This window comes from Macaca nemestrina, chromosome 3, assembly GCF_043159975.1.
Source record: "Macaca nemestrina isolate mMacNem1 chromosome 3, mMacNem.hap1, whole genome shotgun sequence".
Taxonomy (NCBI): domain Eukaryota; kingdom Metazoa; phylum Chordata; class Mammalia; order Primates; family Cercopithecidae; genus Macaca; species Macaca nemestrina.
The window spans coordinates 119,374,813-119,396,100 of NC_092127.1; the positions used below are offsets into that span (position 1 = coordinate 119,374,813).

General features: G+C 37.1%; 2 protein-coding genes across 8 annotated transcripts in view; one reads left to right on the plus strand and one right to left on the minus strand.

The window, feature by feature from the left end:
• Positions 1-4,069: 4,069 nt before the first annotated feature.
• The window catches only part of LOC105463552 (phosphoribosyl pyrophosphate amidotransferase), a 40,976-nt gene continuing 23,757 nt past the window's right edge, over positions 4,070-21,288 (minus strand). The window contains exons 2-11 of one of the 2 annotated variants that reach the window (XM_011710729.2): positions 16,829-16,895; positions 15,666-15,872; positions 12,507-12,619; positions 12,263-12,408; positions 11,327-11,399; positions 10,544-10,695; positions 10,000-10,127; positions 8,089-8,310; positions 5,525-5,645; positions 4,070-4,432 (exon numbers count right to left, since the gene is read on the minus strand). In XM_011710729.2, coding sequence (XP_011709031.1) covers positions 4,236-4,432; positions 5,525-5,645; positions 8,089-8,310; positions 10,000-10,127; positions 10,544-10,695; positions 11,327-11,399; positions 12,263-12,408; positions 12,507-12,619; positions 15,666-15,872; positions 16,829-16,895 — 1,426 coding nt within the window. In that variant the 3' untranslated portion in view covers positions 4,070-4,235. The remainder of the gene's footprint in view (positions 4,433-5,524; positions 5,646-8,088; positions 8,311-9,999; positions 10,128-10,543; positions 10,696-11,326; positions 11,400-12,262; positions 12,409-12,506; positions 12,620-15,665; positions 15,873-16,828; positions 16,896-21,288) is intronic. The other variant, XM_011710730.2, reaches the window with a different exon arrangement.
• The window catches only part of LOC105463551 (phosphoribosylaminoimidazole carboxylase and phosphoribosylaminoimidazolesuccinocarboxamide synthase), a 52,254-nt gene continuing 50,593 nt past the window's right edge, over positions 19,628-21,288 (plus strand). For all 6 annotated transcript variants that reach the window (XR_011621195.1, XM_011710727.3, XM_071093406.1 and 3 more), the window contains exon 1: positions 19,628-20,027. Coding sequence is in view for 5 of the 6 variants with exons in the window: in XM_011710727.3 (XP_011709029.2) it covers positions 19,646-20,027 (382 nt within the window). In the remaining variant the exon portion in view is untranslated. The remainder of the gene's footprint in view (positions 20,028-21,288) is intronic.

The window sequence follows — 21,288 nt, forward strand, 5'->3', positions numbered from 1 at the left end:
CTGGCTAATTTATAAAGAAAAAAGGTTTAATTGACTCAGTTCCACATGGCTGGGGAGCCCTCAGGAAACTTAAAATCATGGTGGAAGGCACCTCTTCACAGAGCACGAGGAAAGAACAGCTAACTATGAAAGTAGAATGGAAGGCCAGGAGTGGTGGCTCACGCCTGTAATCCCAGCACTTTGGGAGGCCGAGGTGGGTGGATCATGAGGTCAAGAGATCAAGACCATCCTGGCCAAAACGGTGAAACCGTCTCTATGAAAAATATAAAAATTAACTGGGCATGGTGGCACATGCCTGTAGTCCCAGCTACTCGGGAGGCTGAGGCAGGAGGATCACTTGAACCCAGGAGGCGGAGGTTGCGGTGAGCCGAGACTGTGCCACTGCACTCCAGCCTGGCGACGTAGTGAGACTCCATCTCAAAAAAACAAAACAAAACAAAACAAAAACCCTCACTCTTTGCTTTAACAATAACAAGCGTGGTAAGGGTGGTGTCGGTCCATAAGTTAGATAGGCAGTTGCTAGGCAGATGTCCTTGCAGAAGTATGTGTGTATGTGTGTGTTGTGTTTAAGATTGTGGTGGCCTTTGTGCAGGTTGTAAATTTTGGTAGTCTTTTGATAGTTCTTGTTATCAACCATATGTATATGAGAACCCTTCCCCTTCATGGCCTTTCCTGGCTCTGTTTATCAGGGTTTTAATACAAGTGACTCCATTTTCAATTTGACAACTTCCACATTTCCTCTTTTGATCAAGGTCTTTCTCAAAAGCATCACTGATCAATCATCCTGTATGTAGGTTTTGATGTCTCTTGGTGCCAGTCTGCCCCCATGTTGAAGGGAGTCATTGGTAACTAGGAATTACCATCAAAATCCTTTAGCCACATTTGAGCAACAAAAGAGGTTTGGAGGGAGTGGATCTCAGGCTAAGTATACCTGGAGTCCATTGTTAAGTTCAATTTTGTCTCTTCCACAGGCACTGGCTATCATCTCAAAGTGCTGGGAGAGCATTTTTCTGTTAGGAGTTGCATTTCTATGCAAATTTGACAAGAAACAGTTCTTTAAAAAAATACAAAGTAACTATCTCAGCATAATAGTTTTGAGCCATGAACCTAGGCTTAAAGGTAACCAACTGAATAAATCAAATGATCATGAGGAATTAGGTGAGACCTGTTATACCATGTGGCCTATTTTCTTATTTTGTGTAAATTCTCCAAAGGAATGTATCCAGGTACAGCATGTAGTATGAGCAAAAGCACAGACATCTCTTTGTTTAGCTGGTACACAGCAATCCTATTATTTAGCGTTCCATGACTGGCTTGAATTAAAGCAGAGAGAGCTGTTTTAAAAAAGACCGTTAGTACAATTTGAACAAAACGTTTACTGAGGATGTTGCCAGTATTACCCCCTGGGTGGACTAAAGGATTTGGTCACTCACACTATCTACTGATTGTGAAATTTCAATTACACCATTATCCTGCCAAATGAAAGAGGCAGGCATAAACAAGGAAGAATAAAGAGGGGCAAAAGTGTCATTAGGATGGGGAGTTATGTTCCATCATCTTGGAAAAAGCTGCCCACAGTATAAAGAGGTTAACTTTTCATTCCGGTTTACAGGTTATAGCATTGAGCAGTTTTGGGAACCTTTGGGCATGAGATTTCTCCCTTAAAATTCAGTTAGTTTGAGCTTGGGCTTTAAGAACATAGCAAGTCTCATTTTTAGTAATTCTATGGAAGAATGTTGGATTGGAGGAACCTAGAAGAATTAAAGATCCAGTCCAGCGACCAAGGTTTACCTAGTTGCACAGAAATTTTCTTAACACTGGCAGGTGCCCTACTAGTAATCTTTCCTGTCTGTGACCAGTTTATCCTTAACATGGGAGACTTTTTCTTTGGATACCTTCAATATTAAGTATGTAGTATTTTCAGAGTGGTGCCTTTCATTTAGTTAATATGCATTTATGTTCCCTCTGTCATTTGATGGCTTGATTGCTCATTTCTTTTAAGCACTGAATAATATTCTATTGTCTGAATGTACTACAGTTTATCTATTCATGTACCTACCCACCCCAACACTTTGAATCTAATCCTGCTCTTCCATGACACTCCCTCTTTCCCCATAGTGCTTCCAAGGAACTTGCCACGATGTAGTGCTTACTTAGTATTGCATTTCTAATTACTTTATTTGTCCCTCATAGTCAACCAGACGTTTTGCCTGTTTCATAAGAGATGGCCTATTTATTGAAATGCCTGGATCAGAGAAATAAGATATGACTAGGTGGTGCCAAGAATGGAGCCTAGAAGTTGTTTTCATGCTAAAAAAAAAAAAAAGCACACACATATTTAAACATACTTATTACACATATTTATCAACAAGGCATCACAAATAAGTCACAAAAAGTAGGCTTAGTTTAGTTCACAATATAAATCCCGTGAAAACACATTTTTCATCTCTGCAGTTTCTAATACTCTACGTATATAAATTTAAAGCAGTTAAACAACATTTGAGATTAAATTGGTAAAAAAAAAAAAATTGTAATTGAATTCAGACTTCAGAAAATTGTGAAGTAAAAGGCCATGATGGAGAAATATTAAGAAATCTGTAGAATTACCAAACTGTCACAGTATTATTTTTCCTTTACAAAAGCATCTCAGTAAAACAAAAACTACAGAAAACGCAAAGTAAAATCAGAGATTTTGGTTCAGTACTTTCCCTGAGTCTCTTGTGTTTTAAAAATCAAATTAAGGCCAGTTCAAAATTGACCCACAGGTCTTGCCTCCTCCATGCTGCCATGGGGAATACATTTAAGACAAGAGGCTGCACATGTTGAGGTGGTCCCAGGGCTTTATTCAAATGCCAATTTGCCCATGTCACTGCCACAGGGTTATCTGACCCACTGCTGCATGTGGGCTTAAAGAGCTGTCAAAATGTTATCTTGGCCTGCTATAATATAATATGTGAGACTATATACCAAAGGAAGACAAACAGTTTCAGTTATTAATAAATATTAAATTTCTAAATGGATCTGGACACTATATACATCAAATTATGGTAATATAACAGAAACAAACACTTTTATGTTTAAAAATTCTTACATAAACAAAGGTTTGGGATCATCTTAAACTTCTAAATCTCAGATGTTACAAGAAAAAACTTCAAAAAAGAAATCAAACTCATTAGATCTTAATAAAGTAGAAAAAAGTGATTATAAGATGATACTAATTCCCCAAAGTGGTTGTCTCTTTGATCCTTAAACAAAACTGGCCCCTATTGTGTCTGTACTTGATCACTTAATTGCAATAATGTTTATGTGTACATGCATATGTACATCTACATGTATATATGCTTGCAAGTGATCAAGCACTTCATTAAAAAAGCATATGATAATTAAGGATAAAGGGATTGTTTGAATCTAAAAATCTAGTTTTTATTTCAAATGTACCAGGTTACTTGCTGAGCTTATAGTATCAGGGCACTATGGATCACATTTTCTAGTCAAATGTAAGAAAAACTTTTTCACAGATTTTTACAACCCTTTTTAGGACATCTCAAAGAGAGATGGCAAAGATCTGCCAATTATGTCTCCTTCCATCATAATGAAATCTTAATTGTAAACTAATTTCAAAAAGTTAATAATCATTAGCTTTTCGAAAGCTAACAGTCATAAGCTGTCTTAAAATCAGAGGTGAAATGATGGTTCAAATCACAAAAGTATGACACTTATTCACATTCTTATTATTTAATCTAATATAAGTATCCCATTGCACATGTGGGGTAACTGAGGCACCACAGATTATATTTTGTTTGTTTGTTGGTTTTTGAAGATTTGTCTACAGTTAGACAGGGAAACCAAGGTCATAACTACAGCCAGAACTGTCTTGTTGGCGTCACCTCTCCTTAACTCTAACTTCTTGCAGACCCTTTAAAGCACGGACTTGGCAAATGTCAGTGACCACCTGCCTTCTCTGACCAGGTAAAAAAGGCTAGCCGATGCTTGTGTAAAAAAAAGAACAACACCACATGTTGTTGTATTATATGCAATTAGAGATGTTCAGTTATCGCACTTTGGTATCCTTTTCAGAAAAAAAAAAAAAAAAAAATCTCCAAACTTATAAAGGTAAACATAAGCATGGCATTTTACATTGTACCAACTGAGTAACAGTAAATAGATGAGGTGTGACCACTATAACTTCTTGACCAACTTTCTATCTTGAAACTACACACATCCAACCCTACCAGCTACCATTCCAATTCTACAGGATATTTTCCAGTGAGACAAGCTGTACAATGACCACTCTTTTCAAAACATTCCAGGCCATTTCCATTTTCTTGGATCATAATATCATGCTTTTTCTCTTTCTGTTTTTTAAACTTTATCCCTTCTTGTACAGATGAAACCAGTCCTTCTACTGACAGATACACAACACTGTTTGCTCCTAAAGGGAGAAAGAAGGAAAAGTAAAAATGTAGTGAGAATTCCTTTAGAAAGGAAGAAATGCTTCAACAGAGAATAGTTACACACAGAATAATTTAACCTAGGATAAAAATTTCTCCTTTAGCCTTTCTTTAAAAAAAAGGAAAAAATAAGTCAATAAAACTCAGTTCCTTTATTTTTAAAATTTTAAATTGGAATCTAGGGGATAACATAATTTAAAACAGCAGAGGAGGCTTCAAGGCTAGAATGGAATTAGAGGGCTTTGGGAGTAATTTTCTTAATTAAGAAAGTGGAATTTAAAGTCAGGAAGATCTAGGCTCAAATTTAAGCTCAAGTTCACTCAGTTTTCCGAAGTCTATTCTTTCATCTATATAAGATGGTGGAAACATTGCCTAAATGTAGAGTTTTTATGATGTTATGATAATACAAATAATATAGGCAGTATAGTTTCTGGCAAAGTGTGAGTGCTCATAACATGTATGATACCCATCAGGGTGATATTTAAAAATATTTAACCAGTGAGGCACGTGCATGACAGGTTAAAAGAAACACCAGCCACAAACAAGTCATTGTGCCTTGCCTTGTGTAGAGGAAGCAAGGCACAATGACTAAATATCATGTGTTATTTCCACAGTTTATACATCACCTGATTTTGAAAGGAAGATGTCTTACCCAGGAAAACTTAGATCTCGAAGTCTCCTTATCTCATTATTGAATATGAACCTACACAAACTTTTTACTTTGTGATTTGTATCCACATCCAAATTACTCTGTTAGAATCTGATTAAATTATTTTTGTTTTTCTTGGGATCTGACTTTTGGGAGGTTTTAAGTGATATGCTTGCACTTCCCTCCACCTGGAAACCACCTCTCCCTTCTCTGATCTCACCTTGGCTTAGCTCTTCAACACAAGACTCTATGGCGTCTGCCCCATGCCAACTACTCTCACTGTTGAGAATAGTATTCAATATCTGCTTAACTTTAAAAACTTTTAACAAACACTGAATACTCCTTTTTACTAAAGGTGTAAAGACTGTCAAGCTTTGGCTTTTCTCTGTTAATAATCAAAGTTTATAGAAATTTTAATACTTACCTAGATATTCTGCAAGGTGATCAAATTCTGGTTTATTGGCAATGAGCTCTTCTTTTGTAGGAATGTTTATTCCCATGAAGCATGGATATTTAATTGGTGGTGAAGCTACTCGAATGTGTACCTTGGAAAGAAATCATTGTACACAAGGTTTGTAACACTATGCAAAATTCTCTTTCATTGTGCAAATACAATATAAAATTGTTTTGCAGAATATTCAGTAACAACATACGGGTAATAAACTATTCTTTCTACAAAGCTGCTGCTTGTTTTTTTTCTGTCACCTAATCATGAGGAATTTTCTTTCTCTAGATATCCTACTTCTCATTTGATGTCTTTACATTCCTAGAGCCACTTAGATTTTCTCTTGTAATACCGGGTACCTCTGCTTATCTCTTATCTTACCATTTTAAAAAGAAAAATACAATTTACCAGGTTATAACAAAACCTTACTACTACAACAGAGTTGTTTTTGTCTGTTACTATTGTTTTTTTTGCCTTTCATCAGGTACATTTAAATGGCTATACTCAGTGTCCACATTTCCTTTTTAAACTTTATTAGAATAGATTTTCCCATTTTTGCTATGTAGTCTTCTTATTTAATGGCTGCATCATATTTAATCACTGATATATCAATTTACTAAATTATATTCTCCAACCGGGAGATATTTAGGCCATTTCCAGGTTCTTTGACTTTATTCTTTTTCACTGTTGCAATAAATGATGCAATTATGTTAAACTCTTATATCTATTACATAATTTCCACAGAATTCCAGAGTGAGATGATCATAATCCTAAACACAAGTATAAAAAAGGCTGGAAAATCATAATCCCAATTATCTTGGAAACTTTCTAAATAAACTGGCGTACTGCTTTTCATCCCACTTTCTTCTACAGTGAGATTTTGTTTTTGATTTTTCAGAGATGGGATCTTACTATACGTTGCCCAGGCTGAGACTTTATTTTTAAATTTACTCAACTATTAGTTGTAAATGGCATCTCACTTCTGTAGTATGAGCTATGAAATAGAATAAGCTTTGAAATCTTAAAATAACTTAGTGTATCTATATAAAAACATGTTGTACACAATGAATATATACATTTATCAATTTAAATAATAAAAATTTAAAAAAAATTTTTTCAAGACATAAAGTGAGGCCAGGTGTGGTGGCTCACACCTGTAATCCAAGCACCTTGGGAGGCTGAGACAGGCGGATGGCCTGAGCTCAGGAGTTTGAGATCAGCATGGGCAACATGGCGAAACACTGCCTCTACTGAAAATACAAAAAATTAGCCGGGCATGGTGGTGTGTGCCTATGGTCCCAGCTATTTGGGAGGCTGAAGTGGGAGGATTGCTTGAGCCCAGGAGGTAGAGGTTGCAGTGAGGTGAGATCGAACCACTGCATTCCAACCAGGTGACACATTGAGTCCCAGTATCAAGGAAAAAACAAAAGACGTAAAGTGATATTAAAAAATAACTTGGCTGGGCACGGTGGCTCATGCCTGTAATCCTAACACCTTGGGAGGCCAAGGCAGGTGGATTACTTGAGCCCAGGAGCTCGAGACCAGCCTGGGAAACATGGTGAAACCCCGTCTCTACTAAAAATACAAAAATTAGCCTGACTGCAATGACGCATGCCTATAGTCCCAGAAACTGAGAAGGCTAAGGTGGGAGGATTGCTTGAGCCCCAGAAGCAGAGGTTGCAGTGAGTTGAGATGGTGCCATAGCACTCCAGCCTAGGCAACAGAGCCAGACACTGTCTTTAACAAAGAAATTTAAAAAAATATTAAGTCAAAGGTATTACACTGGAATTGGCTGCATGTCTTCAAGTAGAGAAAGCAATCAATACTCCACTGATTTTAAAGAGCATTCTATTTTGTGCTTTTAGACTTTTTTTTTGAGATTGGTTCGGCTCACTGCAATCTCCACCTCCCAGGCTCAAGCCATCCTCCCACCTCAGCCTCCTAAGTAGCTGGAATTTTAGGTGTGTGCCACCACGCCCCACCCATTTTTTGTAATTTTAGGAGAGGCGAGTTTCACTATGTCACCCAGGCTGGTCTTGAACTCCTAGACTCAAGCAATCTGCCCACCTCAGCCTCCCAAAGTGCTGGAATTATAGGCATAAGTCGCTGTGTCCAGCCTATTTTGTATAGTCTTTTTGTTAAAATTTTAGGTTTTTTAAAATTTAATTTAATTTTTTTAAATTTAATTTTACTATTATCTTTTATTTTTGTAGAGACAGGGTCTCACTATATTGCCCAGGCTGTCCTCGAACTCCTGGGCTCAAGCAACCCTCCTGCCTCAGGCTCCTGGGATTACAGGCATGAGCTACCTCACCCAGCCTTAAGCTTTTATATTGAGCTTTTTAATCTATTAAGGATTACATTTAAAGTGTGGCTGTTACATGTTCTCCAAGTTGCTACACAGTTAATCCTAAATCAAACTGATATAAAAAAGTTAATTTATTATATTGAACATCCATTTTGATTCACTACCCTGAATTGCAATTTTATGCCAGTATCTTATTGTTAACTGATGCTTTGGGATATGTTTTAATATTACTCACCTCTTTTGCACCAGATTCTTTGAGCAGTTTTATTATAGGTGAGATGGTATTGCCTCTCACAATTGAATCATCTACAAGAACAATTCTTTTGCCTTTAAAGTTGTCTGACAATACTCCAAATTTTTTTGCAACACCAAGTTGTCTTAACCTCATGTTTGGCTGAATGAAGGTTCTCCCTACATATCGGTTTTTACACAGCACCTCCACATATGGAAGTCCACACTGATAGAGAAGAAATGAAAGGACAATGAGGAGCAATATACAGAACAGGCAAATACTAGTTCTCTAGATTGTGTTGCCACCAGAATATTCAAGTGAAATTTCAAAATTATTTTCCTTTATTATTTGGAGAAAAGGCAAAAAGAAAAACCACTAAACAAAATATACTTGGTGGAAAAACCAATTCATTTTGTGAGGACTCATAATGTTTTTGTCTTAAACATTATTCCTGTTTTGAAAGATAACACTAAGCATATGAAGACATGACAAAGATTAAATCACTGTCAGAAAAATTCATTATTCAAAATGATAATTTTTATTTTTATTTTTTTGAGACGGACTTGCTCTGTCGCCCAGGCTGGAGCGCAGTGGCCGCGATCTCGGCTCACTGCAAGCTCCGCCTCCCAGGTTCACGCCATTCTCCTGCCTCAGCCTCCGAGTAGCTGGGACTATAGGCGCCCGCCACCACGCCCGGCTAGTTTTTTGTATTTTTAGTAGAGACGGGGTTTCACCATGTTAGCCAGGATGGTCTCGATCTCCTGACCTCGTGATCCACCCGCCTCGGCCTCCCAAAGCGCTGGGATTACAGGCTTGAGCCACCGCGCCCAGCCCAAAATAATTTTTAAAGAAATGAATTAAATAAATTAAAACCAGTAGACTAATGAGATACTTTTTAGGGATAGGAGGTAATTAACCCATTTATCAAGGTAATCTTTTATAAAATGTATGCATATTAATTATTTTAGAAGCTAATGAAGTATCCAAGATAGTGAATATTGGATGTTATACCCCAGGATTACTATAGTTACACAATCTACCTGGTTATGAAAATAAAGCATAACACTGACAACATTATGCTAAATGAACATAAACAGCTTTACTATTACCCATACTTAGTAGCAAGCAAATATTCCAGTGACTTGCGAAGATGATTCAAGATGTTTATTTTAATATTAAGTAAATTTTTCCACTGAAGTCAATATACAGTTGATGAACAGCATGGGTTTGAAGTGCATGAGTCTACTTATAGGTGGATTTTCTTCCATCTCTGCCAACCCTTAGACAGCAAGACCAGCCCCTTCTTTTCCTCTTCCCTCCTCAGCCTACTCAACGTGAAGACAACAATGAGGATGAAGACCTTTATGAAGATCCATTTTTACTTAAGGAATAGTAAATATATTTTCTCCTCCTTATGATTTTCTTCAAAGCATTTACTTTTCTCTAGCTTAAGTTATTGCAAGAATACAGTATATAATATATACACAAAATATGTTAATCAACTGTTTATGTTATTGGTCAGGCTTCCAGTCAACAGTAGGTTATCAGTTAAGTTTGGGGGCATTAAAATGTATACACAGATTTGACTGTGCAGAGGGCTGGCACCTTTAACCCCCAAATTGTTCAAGGGTCAACTGTATATTCATGATGTTATCTTTTTAAAAAGAGGGGGGCAAATTTCTGAACCCTTTAGTGAACGTTTTTTCTTTTCAGTGAACCTTTTAGTGGGTTTCACTAAAATAGTGCCATTGGGTAAAAAGCCTGGAAAATAAATAACGCTTGTAAACAAAGCAACATTAACCACCAAACCTTCCTTTCTCCTTAGAAATGTTGATGAGTTTCTCTTTATAGGCAAGGATTTCTTATTCCACAGCTAGGAGAGCAATTCACTGCATGTTAATTAAGAGAAAATACCTTTCCTGCATAAGCAAGAGCAGCAGGTGTAGCAGATTCTGGAACAGTGCTGACCAAATCTGCATCCACAGGTGCTTCAATCGCTAGCTGCTGGCCACAACGGTATCTTACTGTATAAACCATTTGGTCTGGTGTGTTTGGAAAAGGAGAGAGAGTATTTTACTTAGCATAATATAACAGTGTTATTCTAAAAAACTAGTGCTAGAATTCTACAGATTGAGTATAAAAAGAAATGCAATATATACAAAAATATGAATGTGGAAATACACAAACTAGGGAATTCAACTGTGTGGTTTAAAAAAAAATTTGACCCTTCATATAGATCTAAAAATCATAATCCTTACTCCTAACAAAAAACAAAATCCAAGAGTCAAAAGGAAGTAAAAAATTGTGATCTTATGACTTGTGGGCTCAGTCCTATATCCACAACATATAACTATGTGCCTTCGAAGAGCCAGGTAAGCCTTTGAGGCAAGAATTGCCATATTTCAAGGAGACAGCTAAAACATTTATATGAATATTCTAAGAAAAGAAATCTACTTACCTTCAAACATACTGTCTGGTCTTGCAAAATAAACATATTCAAAGATACAAAAAGCCATTGGGTTTCCTTCAGACCTTGATATAATATCAAGAGTTCGGACATTATGTCTGGATATTTCCACAATTTCTCCAGGCAAGACTTCACGGTAATATCTTGGGAAACAATGTTAAAGAAAGAAGACTTTTAATAAACTAGTCCTTAAGGCTGATGAAAACATTAATTATAAAGCACATAGAGTACCTTCCCTTAGAGAAACAATTGATTCATTCAATATAAAATCTAGAAGTGGCTTTTTAAAAAGTGGTATGTCTCCTGCAATGATTTCTGTATAATCTCTCTGTAAACTCTAAGTTCTAGTATAGAATTGAAAAATGAAGGGCCCTAAGTTGTACTGAATTTTAAAAGAATAAAGTATAAAGAAAACATTTTCTCCTGGCTTACATTTTTCTATCATAGCTATATCTCAATGAGGAAGTTCTTCCTTTCTAAAATAAGTCTCTATGATCATATTGTACTGTAAAAAGAGAAAAATATACAAAATAATTAAAATAAGTTTCATAGTATCTTGAAAGAATGCCAGCGTCAGAATTAGAAGCTATTACTAGAACATTAAACTCAGTGCAACTGCTGAACATAACATGCATAAGAAAATCCCTTTATAAATATTTTCTATTAGATATCAGAAGGAAAACTTTCAAACTTTCACGTAAATAAGAAACTGTGTCAAAAAAAAATTCTTTTCAACATGGGGAAAGATAATATGCCAAATAAGGTAAAACTTACCTTGCACCAATAGATAAGAAGCTACAAGATTCTGAAGACACCACCCATCCTTCTGTTTCTGATGTTTTTTTCTCTGTAAATCACAAATCAATTCAGTTAATGGATTCAAGAAATTTTAAGAGGCTATTTCAACAGAACAGCTAACACTAAATAAGTAAGTAAAAAAAATTCATAGAATAGCCATTTCTGTGGCTTTAAGAGCACATGGATCCTCATTTGACTTGAGCCAAAGATAAAATAAATGATCTTCTAAGGTTCCTTCTAACATTATGATTTCACGGCTAGAAAAACATCTTGATAAAAGTCAAAAGAAACCACTAAAATCATACTGCAGAAATGAAATAGCTAGGCAAAGGACATGAATAGGCAATCGAGACAGGAAAAAATAAGAATCTCCATTAAAAACATTAAAAGGGACTCATCCATCCAGGTGTGGTGGCTCTCACCTGTAATCCCAGGACTTTGGGAGGCTGAGGTGGGCAGATCACCTGAGGTCAGGAGTTTGACACCAGCCTGACCAACACGGAGAAACCCTGTCTCTACTAAAAATACAAAATTAGCTGGGTATGGTGGCGCATGCCTGTAATCCCGGCTACTCAGGAGGCTGTGGTAGGAGAATCACTTGAACCCAGGAGGCAGAGGTTGCAGTGAGCTGAGATCGCCCCATTGCACTCCAGCAGCCTGGGCAACAAGAGCGAAACTCTGTCTCAAAAACAAAACAAAACAAAAACAACAACAACAAAAAACAAATGGGACTCATCCTCAGAAGTACTCAAAGAAACATACTTCAAAAAGGAAGAATACATTTACCATTATTTCATTACTTAGCTCCCTCCCACCCATCAACTCTCTATACCTAAAGATTTCAGGGCTTGATAGCAGTACGACAATAACTGAAAAACATTATGAAAGGATATTCCTTCTGAAGTTTATTACCTTTGTCATTTATATCAGACACTGGAATAAGACGACCAATGCATAAAGGACGATTTCCATAAGGATCTCGTACTGCATAAATAACATCTCTGTGCATTATAAGCAGGGAGTATGCTGTGGGTGCTTCCTTCATCAAATTTTTAATCCTGGAATTAATTAAATAATGAATAACTTCAGTTATAAACATATGCAAGGCAAAACTGTCCTTACTAGAGCTCCAAGTTTAATCCAGTTCTCTGCTTACCTGGCTACCCAGTCTGGGGTGTCATCTTGTTCCTGAGGAGGGGTATACGCCAGTAACTGGGTAATCATTTCACTATCAGAACTTGTGGACAGACCAATACCATGACGCAGAAGCTATACAGAAAAAAGGAGAAGTTTAATCATCAGAGGGGAAGCTCCACCCCACCCCAAACCCAGTAGCCAACCATAATGGAAAGAAATAAGGCATTCTGTGGATGTCCAGCTATGAAAATCCTGCATCCCACTAATGCAGCAGTCCCCAATATTTTTGGTACCTGGGACCAGTTTGGTGGAAGACAATTTTTCCATGGACCAGGGACAGGGGATGGTTTGGGGATGATTCAAGCGAATTACATTTATTGTGCACTTTGTTTCTATTATTACTATACTGTAATATATAATGAAATAATTATACAACTCATCATAATCAGTGGGAGCCCTGAGCTTGTTTTCCTGCAACTAGACAGTCCCATCTGGGGGTGATGGGAGACAGTAACAGATCATCAGGCATTATACATTAGCTTCTCCTAAGGAGAGCACAACCTGGATCCCTTGCATGTACAGCTCACAACAGGGTTCATGCTCCTATGAGAATCTAATGCTGCTGATGATCTGGACAGGAGACAGAGCTCAGGTGGTAATAGTGAGCAATGGGGAACACCTATAAATACAGATGAAGCTTCACTTGCCGCTCACCTCCTGCTGTGTGGCCTTGTTCCTAACAAGTCACAGACTGGTACCAGTCCCTGGCACAGGGGTTGGGGACTCCTACATTAATGGTATGTGTATACTAATAACGGATGACCATGGCTGGAGGCAATATAAGAAATCTAGAAGGTTTTCAAGCAGAAAAAAAAAGTGCTTTGAGATGTATAGAAAAGCTTTTGAATACTAAATTTGAAGGCATGCAGACCTGAAAGTGGTTAGGGGATCTTGAAAATTTGGTTAGTGGGTCTGACCTTTTCTACCCTCAACACTCTTGATGAACTGGGTATATTCCTATAAAAGTAGTACACTACAGTGTTAACTTTCAAGCTGGGTTTGTTAGTGATCATAATGGTGGCTACCCATCCTCACTAATTATTACTGATAGAAGAAAGGAATCAACTGTATTGAACAACGAAATGTAGCAGATGCAATAAATATCGCTTGAGTGTACTCTATGATAATTACAAAGTTCTGAGCAAGACTGACCAGGACAAGGGCAGCCCCATGGACATGCACAGATTGAGTCTGAATGGGCACTACAGAACATTTTCAGTAGGGAGCTAAAAGTAGAGATGAAGTTTAGCATCTGGGTAAGGGGTAATGTCAGGAAACGGTGAGTTAGTGGTTATCTCTAAGTGGTGAATTTTTAAGAAATTTTTACTCCATATTTATACGTTCATGATTGTCTGAATTTTTAAATGAACTATACATTTTTTCATTTGGGGACAGAAAAGCACAATAAGGTCATTATAATGCCTACAAACAGGGCTGGACAAAGCTCTAGGAAATGTCTAAAGACAGAACTGAAAATAGAATGACAATGAATGGTACAAAAGCCTAGTTTCTAGATATTTTTGACCCGGCAATTCATTATTATTCAGCTTCTGTAACTGTTCATCATATGTGAATTGCCCAGCTCTAGAATGCTTATAGGATGATGGAGCATGTGGGTAACAATCTATTACTAAATATCACCAGGTTCTGAGGTTACCAAGTCAAGATGACTGGGAGCTAATAAACTGAAGAAACTCAACATTAATGAATGAATGCCTGAATGGATAAAAGGAAGCTACTAGGAATGAATATAAAGACAGGCAGTTTAAAAAAAAAAAAAAAGATAAAATGATGAATGAAAGCATAGGCACAAATTTGACATCATTAGCACAGAAAGCTCCAAACAACATGCTGTGAACCAAGAGTTTAAACACTCTCTCCCTTTTCCCATACTCTAGTTTTCTGTCATTGTTTCCAATTCATTTTTTTATGTCATCTCCAAGTTTATACTCCATTTTATTTTTATGATTTTGTGACATATAAGAAGAAATATATATGTTGATTTTTATCCTGGTCTTTCCTGGTACACAGCTCCTAAAACCCTTAGAATTGCCAAAATGATAAGTGTCCTTTTGTATGCTGTTGAGATGACCGGTAGCTAGGGGTTCCTACATAGCATCAGTATGAGGGCTGGTTGCCAGGGGAATCAACCAGAGGGTTGGAGCTTCCAGCTTCGGGGAGAAAGGCTAAAAGGTTAAGCTGATCACCAGTGGCTGATGATTTAATCATTCATGCCTACTTCATGAAGCCTCTATAGAAATTCACAATGACTAGGTTCAGAGAACTTCTGGATAGCTGAACAGTTGGAGATGCCTGGAAGGTGGTGCCCCTGGAAAGGGCATGGAAGCTCCATGCTCGTTCCCACATACCCCGCCCTTTCCATCTTTTCACCAGACTGCTCTTCTGTAGCCTTTGTAACATCCTTCATAATAAACTGGTAAATGTATACAAAGTACTTTCTTGAGTTTTGTGATGTTTGAAACCAAAGGCAGTGCCAGGGCTGTTGCAGGAACTCCCAATTTATAACTGGTTGTCAGATGTACCAGAGGCCTGGACTTGCAACTAGCATCTGAAGTGGGGGACAATCTTGTGGGATTGAGCCCTTAACTTCTGGAACCTGACTTTACCTCCAGGTACTATCAGAATACAACTGAATTATAGGATACCCATTTCGTATCCTCTGGAAAATTGGCTGGTACAAGAAACCCCCCCTATTTGGCCACAGAAGTGTGCTGAGTCTGAGAATAGGAAAAACGCTTGGTTTTTCTTATTTCATACGAGCTTTGTACATAGCAACAGAGTTAAAGAGATAGCAAGTCCATAAACTCTAATTTCTCTATGCTTCCAACCATAAATCAACTCTCCCAAATCTCTAGAGCAGTGCATTCAAAAAGTGAGTCTAAAATGCATATTCTCACCCTTGTCTCCAACTCTAGGGGACATCTTACAATCTGGAATTGTAACAAGTACTCCAGATCATTCTGATGCAATTGTTGTTGCAGTTAGGTAACAGGTAGCAACAATTAGAAAATGCCTTTTACAAAGATCCTTAACTTTTATTCATTAACCCATGCTAATCATTTAAAAAGGCTTAGGGAAAACAAACAAACAAATGTACCTTTTTCCTTAATCGAGCAGCATTTACCAATTCGCCATTATGTGCCACAGCTATCTTCCCATGAAGTGTTTCAACAACAAAGGGCTGACAATTTTCTAATTCACATTTTCCTGTAGTGGCATATCTTGTGTGTCCAATTCCAAGATTTGAAACATACAATTTTTTCAAATTGTCTTCAGTAAAGACGTGATTTACAAGACCCATTCCCTTGAGAAATCAAAAAGTGCAACTTAGAAAAAAACAGACTAGTACTGCTAGTAATAAACGCCTCTCTTCTCTGCTCAGCCAATCCAAATAAGACAAAGAAGTACATTTAATTTCTCTGTGTTTCAGAATTCTAATCTTAAAAAAAGGCCAAAAACAAATAACCTAACTGTAAGAACTGTGAAGCACTTACTTAAAAAAATTTATTGAGGCAAAAGTCACATAACATAAAATTAACCATTCTACAGAGAAAAATTTAGTGGCATTTAATACCTTCACAATGTTGAAGCACTTGTGTTTCATAAGATACTATTCACTAAAACATTTAAGAACAGATGTACTAAGCAATACAATTTGTCAAGCATAAAAACTAAGATTTGCATTAAACAAATCAAAGCATCTTAAAGCATTTAAATAAATGACTCCCTATTTGAGTTGGTCTTAGGCAAAAAATTGTCACTGGGGAAGAAATACATCCTAATTTGATAAATGTTAGGATATAAAGTTGAAAGTGGCTGATCCAAAGAATATCACTTTTGACTGCAAATTATTTATTCAAAACCCCCCCATATTAATGATCACCTGTCTTTTGTTATCTTTGTCATCCCATTTCTTTCACTTATTTATTTATTTATTTTATTTTTTGAGACGTAGTTTTAGTCTTGTTGCCCAGGCTGGAGTGCAATGGTGTGACATTGGCTCACCGCAATCTCCGCCTCCCAGGTTCAAATAATTCTCCTACCTCAGCCTCCCAAGTAGCTGGGATTACAGGCATGCGCCACCACACCTGGCTAATTTTGCATTTTGAGTAGAGACAGGGTTTCTCCATGTTGGTCAGGCTGGTCTCGAACTCCCGACCTCAGGTGATCCTCCTGCCTTGGCCTCCCAAAGTCCTGGGATTACAGGCATGAAGCATCACACCCAGCCTGTCATCAAGATTTCTTAAAGTTCAAATTTACCTTGTGTGATTTGAATGTTGGCACTGAACTCCCGTCACTAGTCACAATACCGGCACTCTCCTGACCCCTGTGAATATAAAAAGATATTAGCTGTTAAATCTGCCAATTGATGAGCTTCTTGAAGAACTTTATCAAGCATACTTTCTCGACAAGCACCCATGAACTCAGTGTGACAACACATTAAATGCTACTTGTACTAGAACTACTCCTATTGATGATGCTGATGCTGATGATTAGCAATCAAAGCAGATGACAATGTAACAACTAGATATCTAATTCTAACTAACATGTCCTAAGCATTTTACGCTGTAAAAATAAATAATTTAAAACCTACTGGAACCCCAAATATACTTTAGGCCTTGAGAGAGATATGACTGTGATCCAAGTCACATATGGTTACAACTTCTGTTTCTCAGACTATAGATTAACTCACTTTCTTATTTTTCTTGTTCTATACAATGACTAGAGAGAATTAAAAGACATCAGAGACGGCCGGGCGCGGTGGCTCACGCCTGTAACCCCAGCACTTTGGGAGGCCGACACGGGCAGATCACGAGGTCAAGAGTTGGAGACCATCCTGGCCAACATGGTGAAACCCTGTCTCGACTAAAAATACAAAAATTAGCTGGCCCTGGTGGCACATGCTTGTAGTCCCAGCTACTGAGGAGGCTGAGGCAGGAGAAACGCTTGAATCTGGGAGGCGGAGGTTGCAGTGAACCAAGAAGAAGAAGAAGAAAAAAAAAAGACAACAGAGGTGATAACATCCTGCCTTCTCAAGTGATGACCTTTGTTAAAGATTAACTTCTAGGCAGAGGCGGGTGGATCACAAGGCCAGGAGACCGAGACCATCCTGGTTGACACGGTGAAACCCCATCTCTATTAAAAATACAAAAAATTAGCCGGGTGTAGTGGCGTGCGCCTGTAGTCCCAGCTACTCGGGAGGCTGAGGCAGGAGAATGGTGTGAACCCAGGAGGCAGAGCTTGCAGTGAGCCGAGATCGCACCACTACACTCCAGCCTGGGTGACACAGCGAGAATCCATCTCAAAAAAAAAAAAAAAAAAAAAAAGGATAACTTCTGCTTTGCTGTGCTGCATAGACCAAATGAAAGAAAACCCATTCACAATTACATCCTCTGTAAAAAATGTTAAAGGTACCCTTCCCCAAAAGAACCACCACCTATAACCAATCAAACTGCTGTAACTGGGCGCTAACCTTGTATAAAAAATGTTGTGATTCCGCTAAAAACTCCTCTGTCTGCCTATAGAAATGAAACCTTAACCTTCCTACTTCTCAATGCTGACTCCATTCCTTGGAGTTGGTGTTTCCAGGTGAGTCATCCTCAAACTTGGCGCGTGAATAAACTCTCTTTAAACTAGATTCTGATCCTTTTAATTATTTAAGTTGATAGCATGAGTGATCTAATTTGGCTTTCACAACAATCCTATGAAGTAGGTACTATGATTACCACGCCCATTTTACAGATAAACACACTAAAGCAATAGAAAAGAAGTTACTTTCCCATTGCCAAACAGACAGCAAGTGGTACAGGCAGGATTCGAATACAGACAACCCAGCTGCAGAATTTATGCTTCTAACCTCTACACTTTATAACCTCTAAATAGGGTTTCAACAGGATGAGTATGTAGATATAAATTAAAACCTCCAAATATAATAGAGGCAAAATGTGTAGCTGGTACTGAAACTATCACCATTTTTTGTGCCTTTCTGCATTTTCCAAATGTTCTCCAATAAATAGCACTTTTATTATTAGAAAAAAAAAAAAAGTTGTTTTTGAAAACCCTCTGCTGACCAGGCACCCTTTCCCATGTCTGTGTCTCATTTCCTGCATTAGTGTTTTTAAGTGGTGATACAGAGAAAACAGCCAAAATCTAAAGACATAGTAAAGACTAAGAGCATCCATACCGCTGTGCAGTATAAACTCTCATAAAGGTTCCAACTGCTTTACAATTTTTAATAGTTCTGAACAAGTGCTATAAATAGTAGATGTTTATTGACCAATTTTTGTTCCAGAGAACATATATATCAGGATAGAAACAAAAAGTAAACCTCTTCCATATGTGCCTGTAGACTTTAGTGGCTGTTAATACATTGATTTATTTGGTAAAAAGGAACCTTTTTCAAAATTATATATTGCAATTTTTGCAGCATTTTATTAACGAGAAAAACTATAACATTAAATACGTTGCCAAGTAAAACTCTAAAAAACACTTGGCATGATCACAGCTCAGAGCAGCCTCAAGAACTGATTTTATTAAATGCATTAAATACTGAAAATAGATATGCATAATACTATATACCATATGGGACTAAATAAATTATGACTTATGATTTCTTTTATTTAGTGAAATGCTATGGGGTCTGTAAGTTAACCAATGTTAGAGGACTAGGTGATTCATGTCAGTGGAAATATATTATTAACAATGGTTATAAACCTCTGGGAAAAAACCTCTGCCAACCATTTTCAAAACAATTTTTAAAAATCAACAATCATTTGGTAAAACAGTAAATTATGAAAGAAAAGAAATACACAAAAAACGGTTTTCTTTCCCTTTTGTCTCAAGGGTAGTTCTTCCTTCAAGCTGAAATGAATATGGTTAAAAATCATTTAGGTCCAGGCTTCTTTAATCACAAAGCCTGCTTATTTGGCAGTTTCTCAAGTTACTCCCTCAGGCAGCTTGAACCAGTTAAACTAGATCCTTTCAGCTCTTCAGAGCTTATTGACAACCAGCCGTCTGGTTTCCTAGGAAACAAAACCTTGGCTAGAAATAGTGAATCATTTCCAGGTCACTTTCAACATGGAGAGTGGAGCAGGAAAGCACTGGACTGAGGAGGAGGTTAAAGCTTTGCTAAGTGTCTGGGCAGAAAAAAATATACGAAAACAACTTTATGGAACACTAAGAAATAAAGGAATATTTATTTACATTGCTAAAAGGCTGCAATCATTAGGAGTATACAGAGACTGGAAACAGTGCCGGGCTAAGTACAAAAATCTCAAATATGAATACAGAACAGTTAAATATGCCCATAACTCTGGAGACAGCTCTAAAACTATGAAGTTCTTCCACGATTTGGATGTAATCCTGCAGTATGAACCTGCCACACAATTTACAGAGGAAGATGCAAATGGCAGGTACCTGGAAACGCTCAGCCCAAGTACAGCCCCAGAGACCACTGAAGGTAAAAAAAAAAAAAAAAAAAAAAAAAGTACTCTATTGTTTTTGTTTTGTTTTACAGTTTTACAAACTGTAAAAGTTCAAGACTTCTGAGGCCATATGATAAATATAGACTGAAATGTCAAGACTGAGGAAAAATAACCAATTTATTATGCTATTTTGCACAAGGTTAAGAATTAATTTTTTTTAAAAAGAGGTTAAATATTACTACTTTAAAAAAATCTGTAAAATACAGAAAAAGCACATTACAATGGCACCGACTGCTAGTGCCAACTGCATGTGATGTTTCTGAAATATGGATTGGGTTCTAAAAATTGTTTAAGTTTTAATTTTGTAAGAGTGGCAAAAAGGGGGAAAAATATCAAAAACATTAATTAACTGATGTTTTTCCACAGCTCCAAACAAGAACTTTCTCCTTTATTTTGTTTCCATTTTCCTAAATTGATAAATAAAAGCACATTTAAAATAACTGTTCAACACTATTTCATTACTTGTTTCGAAGAACAGCTCCATTTTAACAATGAAGAAGAACAGCTCCATTTTAACAATAAAGTATCACGAAGATGTAATAGATTAAATGATCTGAGACTAAGTGATTTAGAGAAGTTTCTTGACGCACTGTGTTGTTAAACCCAATACTACTTACATAGAATCTGCTCACTGTCTGTGGAAACATTAGTAGGCAAAGGGAGGGAAATCAATGACAGTAATAAGATTTCTACCATAGTCTAAATCTTACAGATGCTATTTTTAAGAGCAGAATTATTCAAAAATCTGTAACACCCACTATCTGTGTGTACCATGGGCAAAGCACTAAGCTATATACATTTAGTAATGTGAAACCTCAAAAAGGACAGAACTGCAAATAAATTTAACACCTGAGAGAAAATAGTAAATAGTATAATAAAAGTACCAAATGTGAATTGGGTTAAGAGGACAAAGATTACAACTGGTTAACTTAAGTTAGCTAATTTTCATGTTTACAGCTCAGTAACAAATCATTTCATTAAAAGAAGAATCCACCCTGCCTACATTCTTTCCATTTCCGAGATGACACCAAATTCTGAGAAAGCTTTGCGGTTATTACCATATTAAACAGCAATTACATTATTTTATTCAATTAAACACCTTCCACTCTTCATTATTTAAGTGCTTTAAATATTGATTAATAAATAAGTAAATCACTTAGCTTCTGAAAGTCCCCGATTTTAACCAGGAGTTGGTCTGATGAAGATGTGGGTGCCAGTATCTCCACTTCTTAAAGG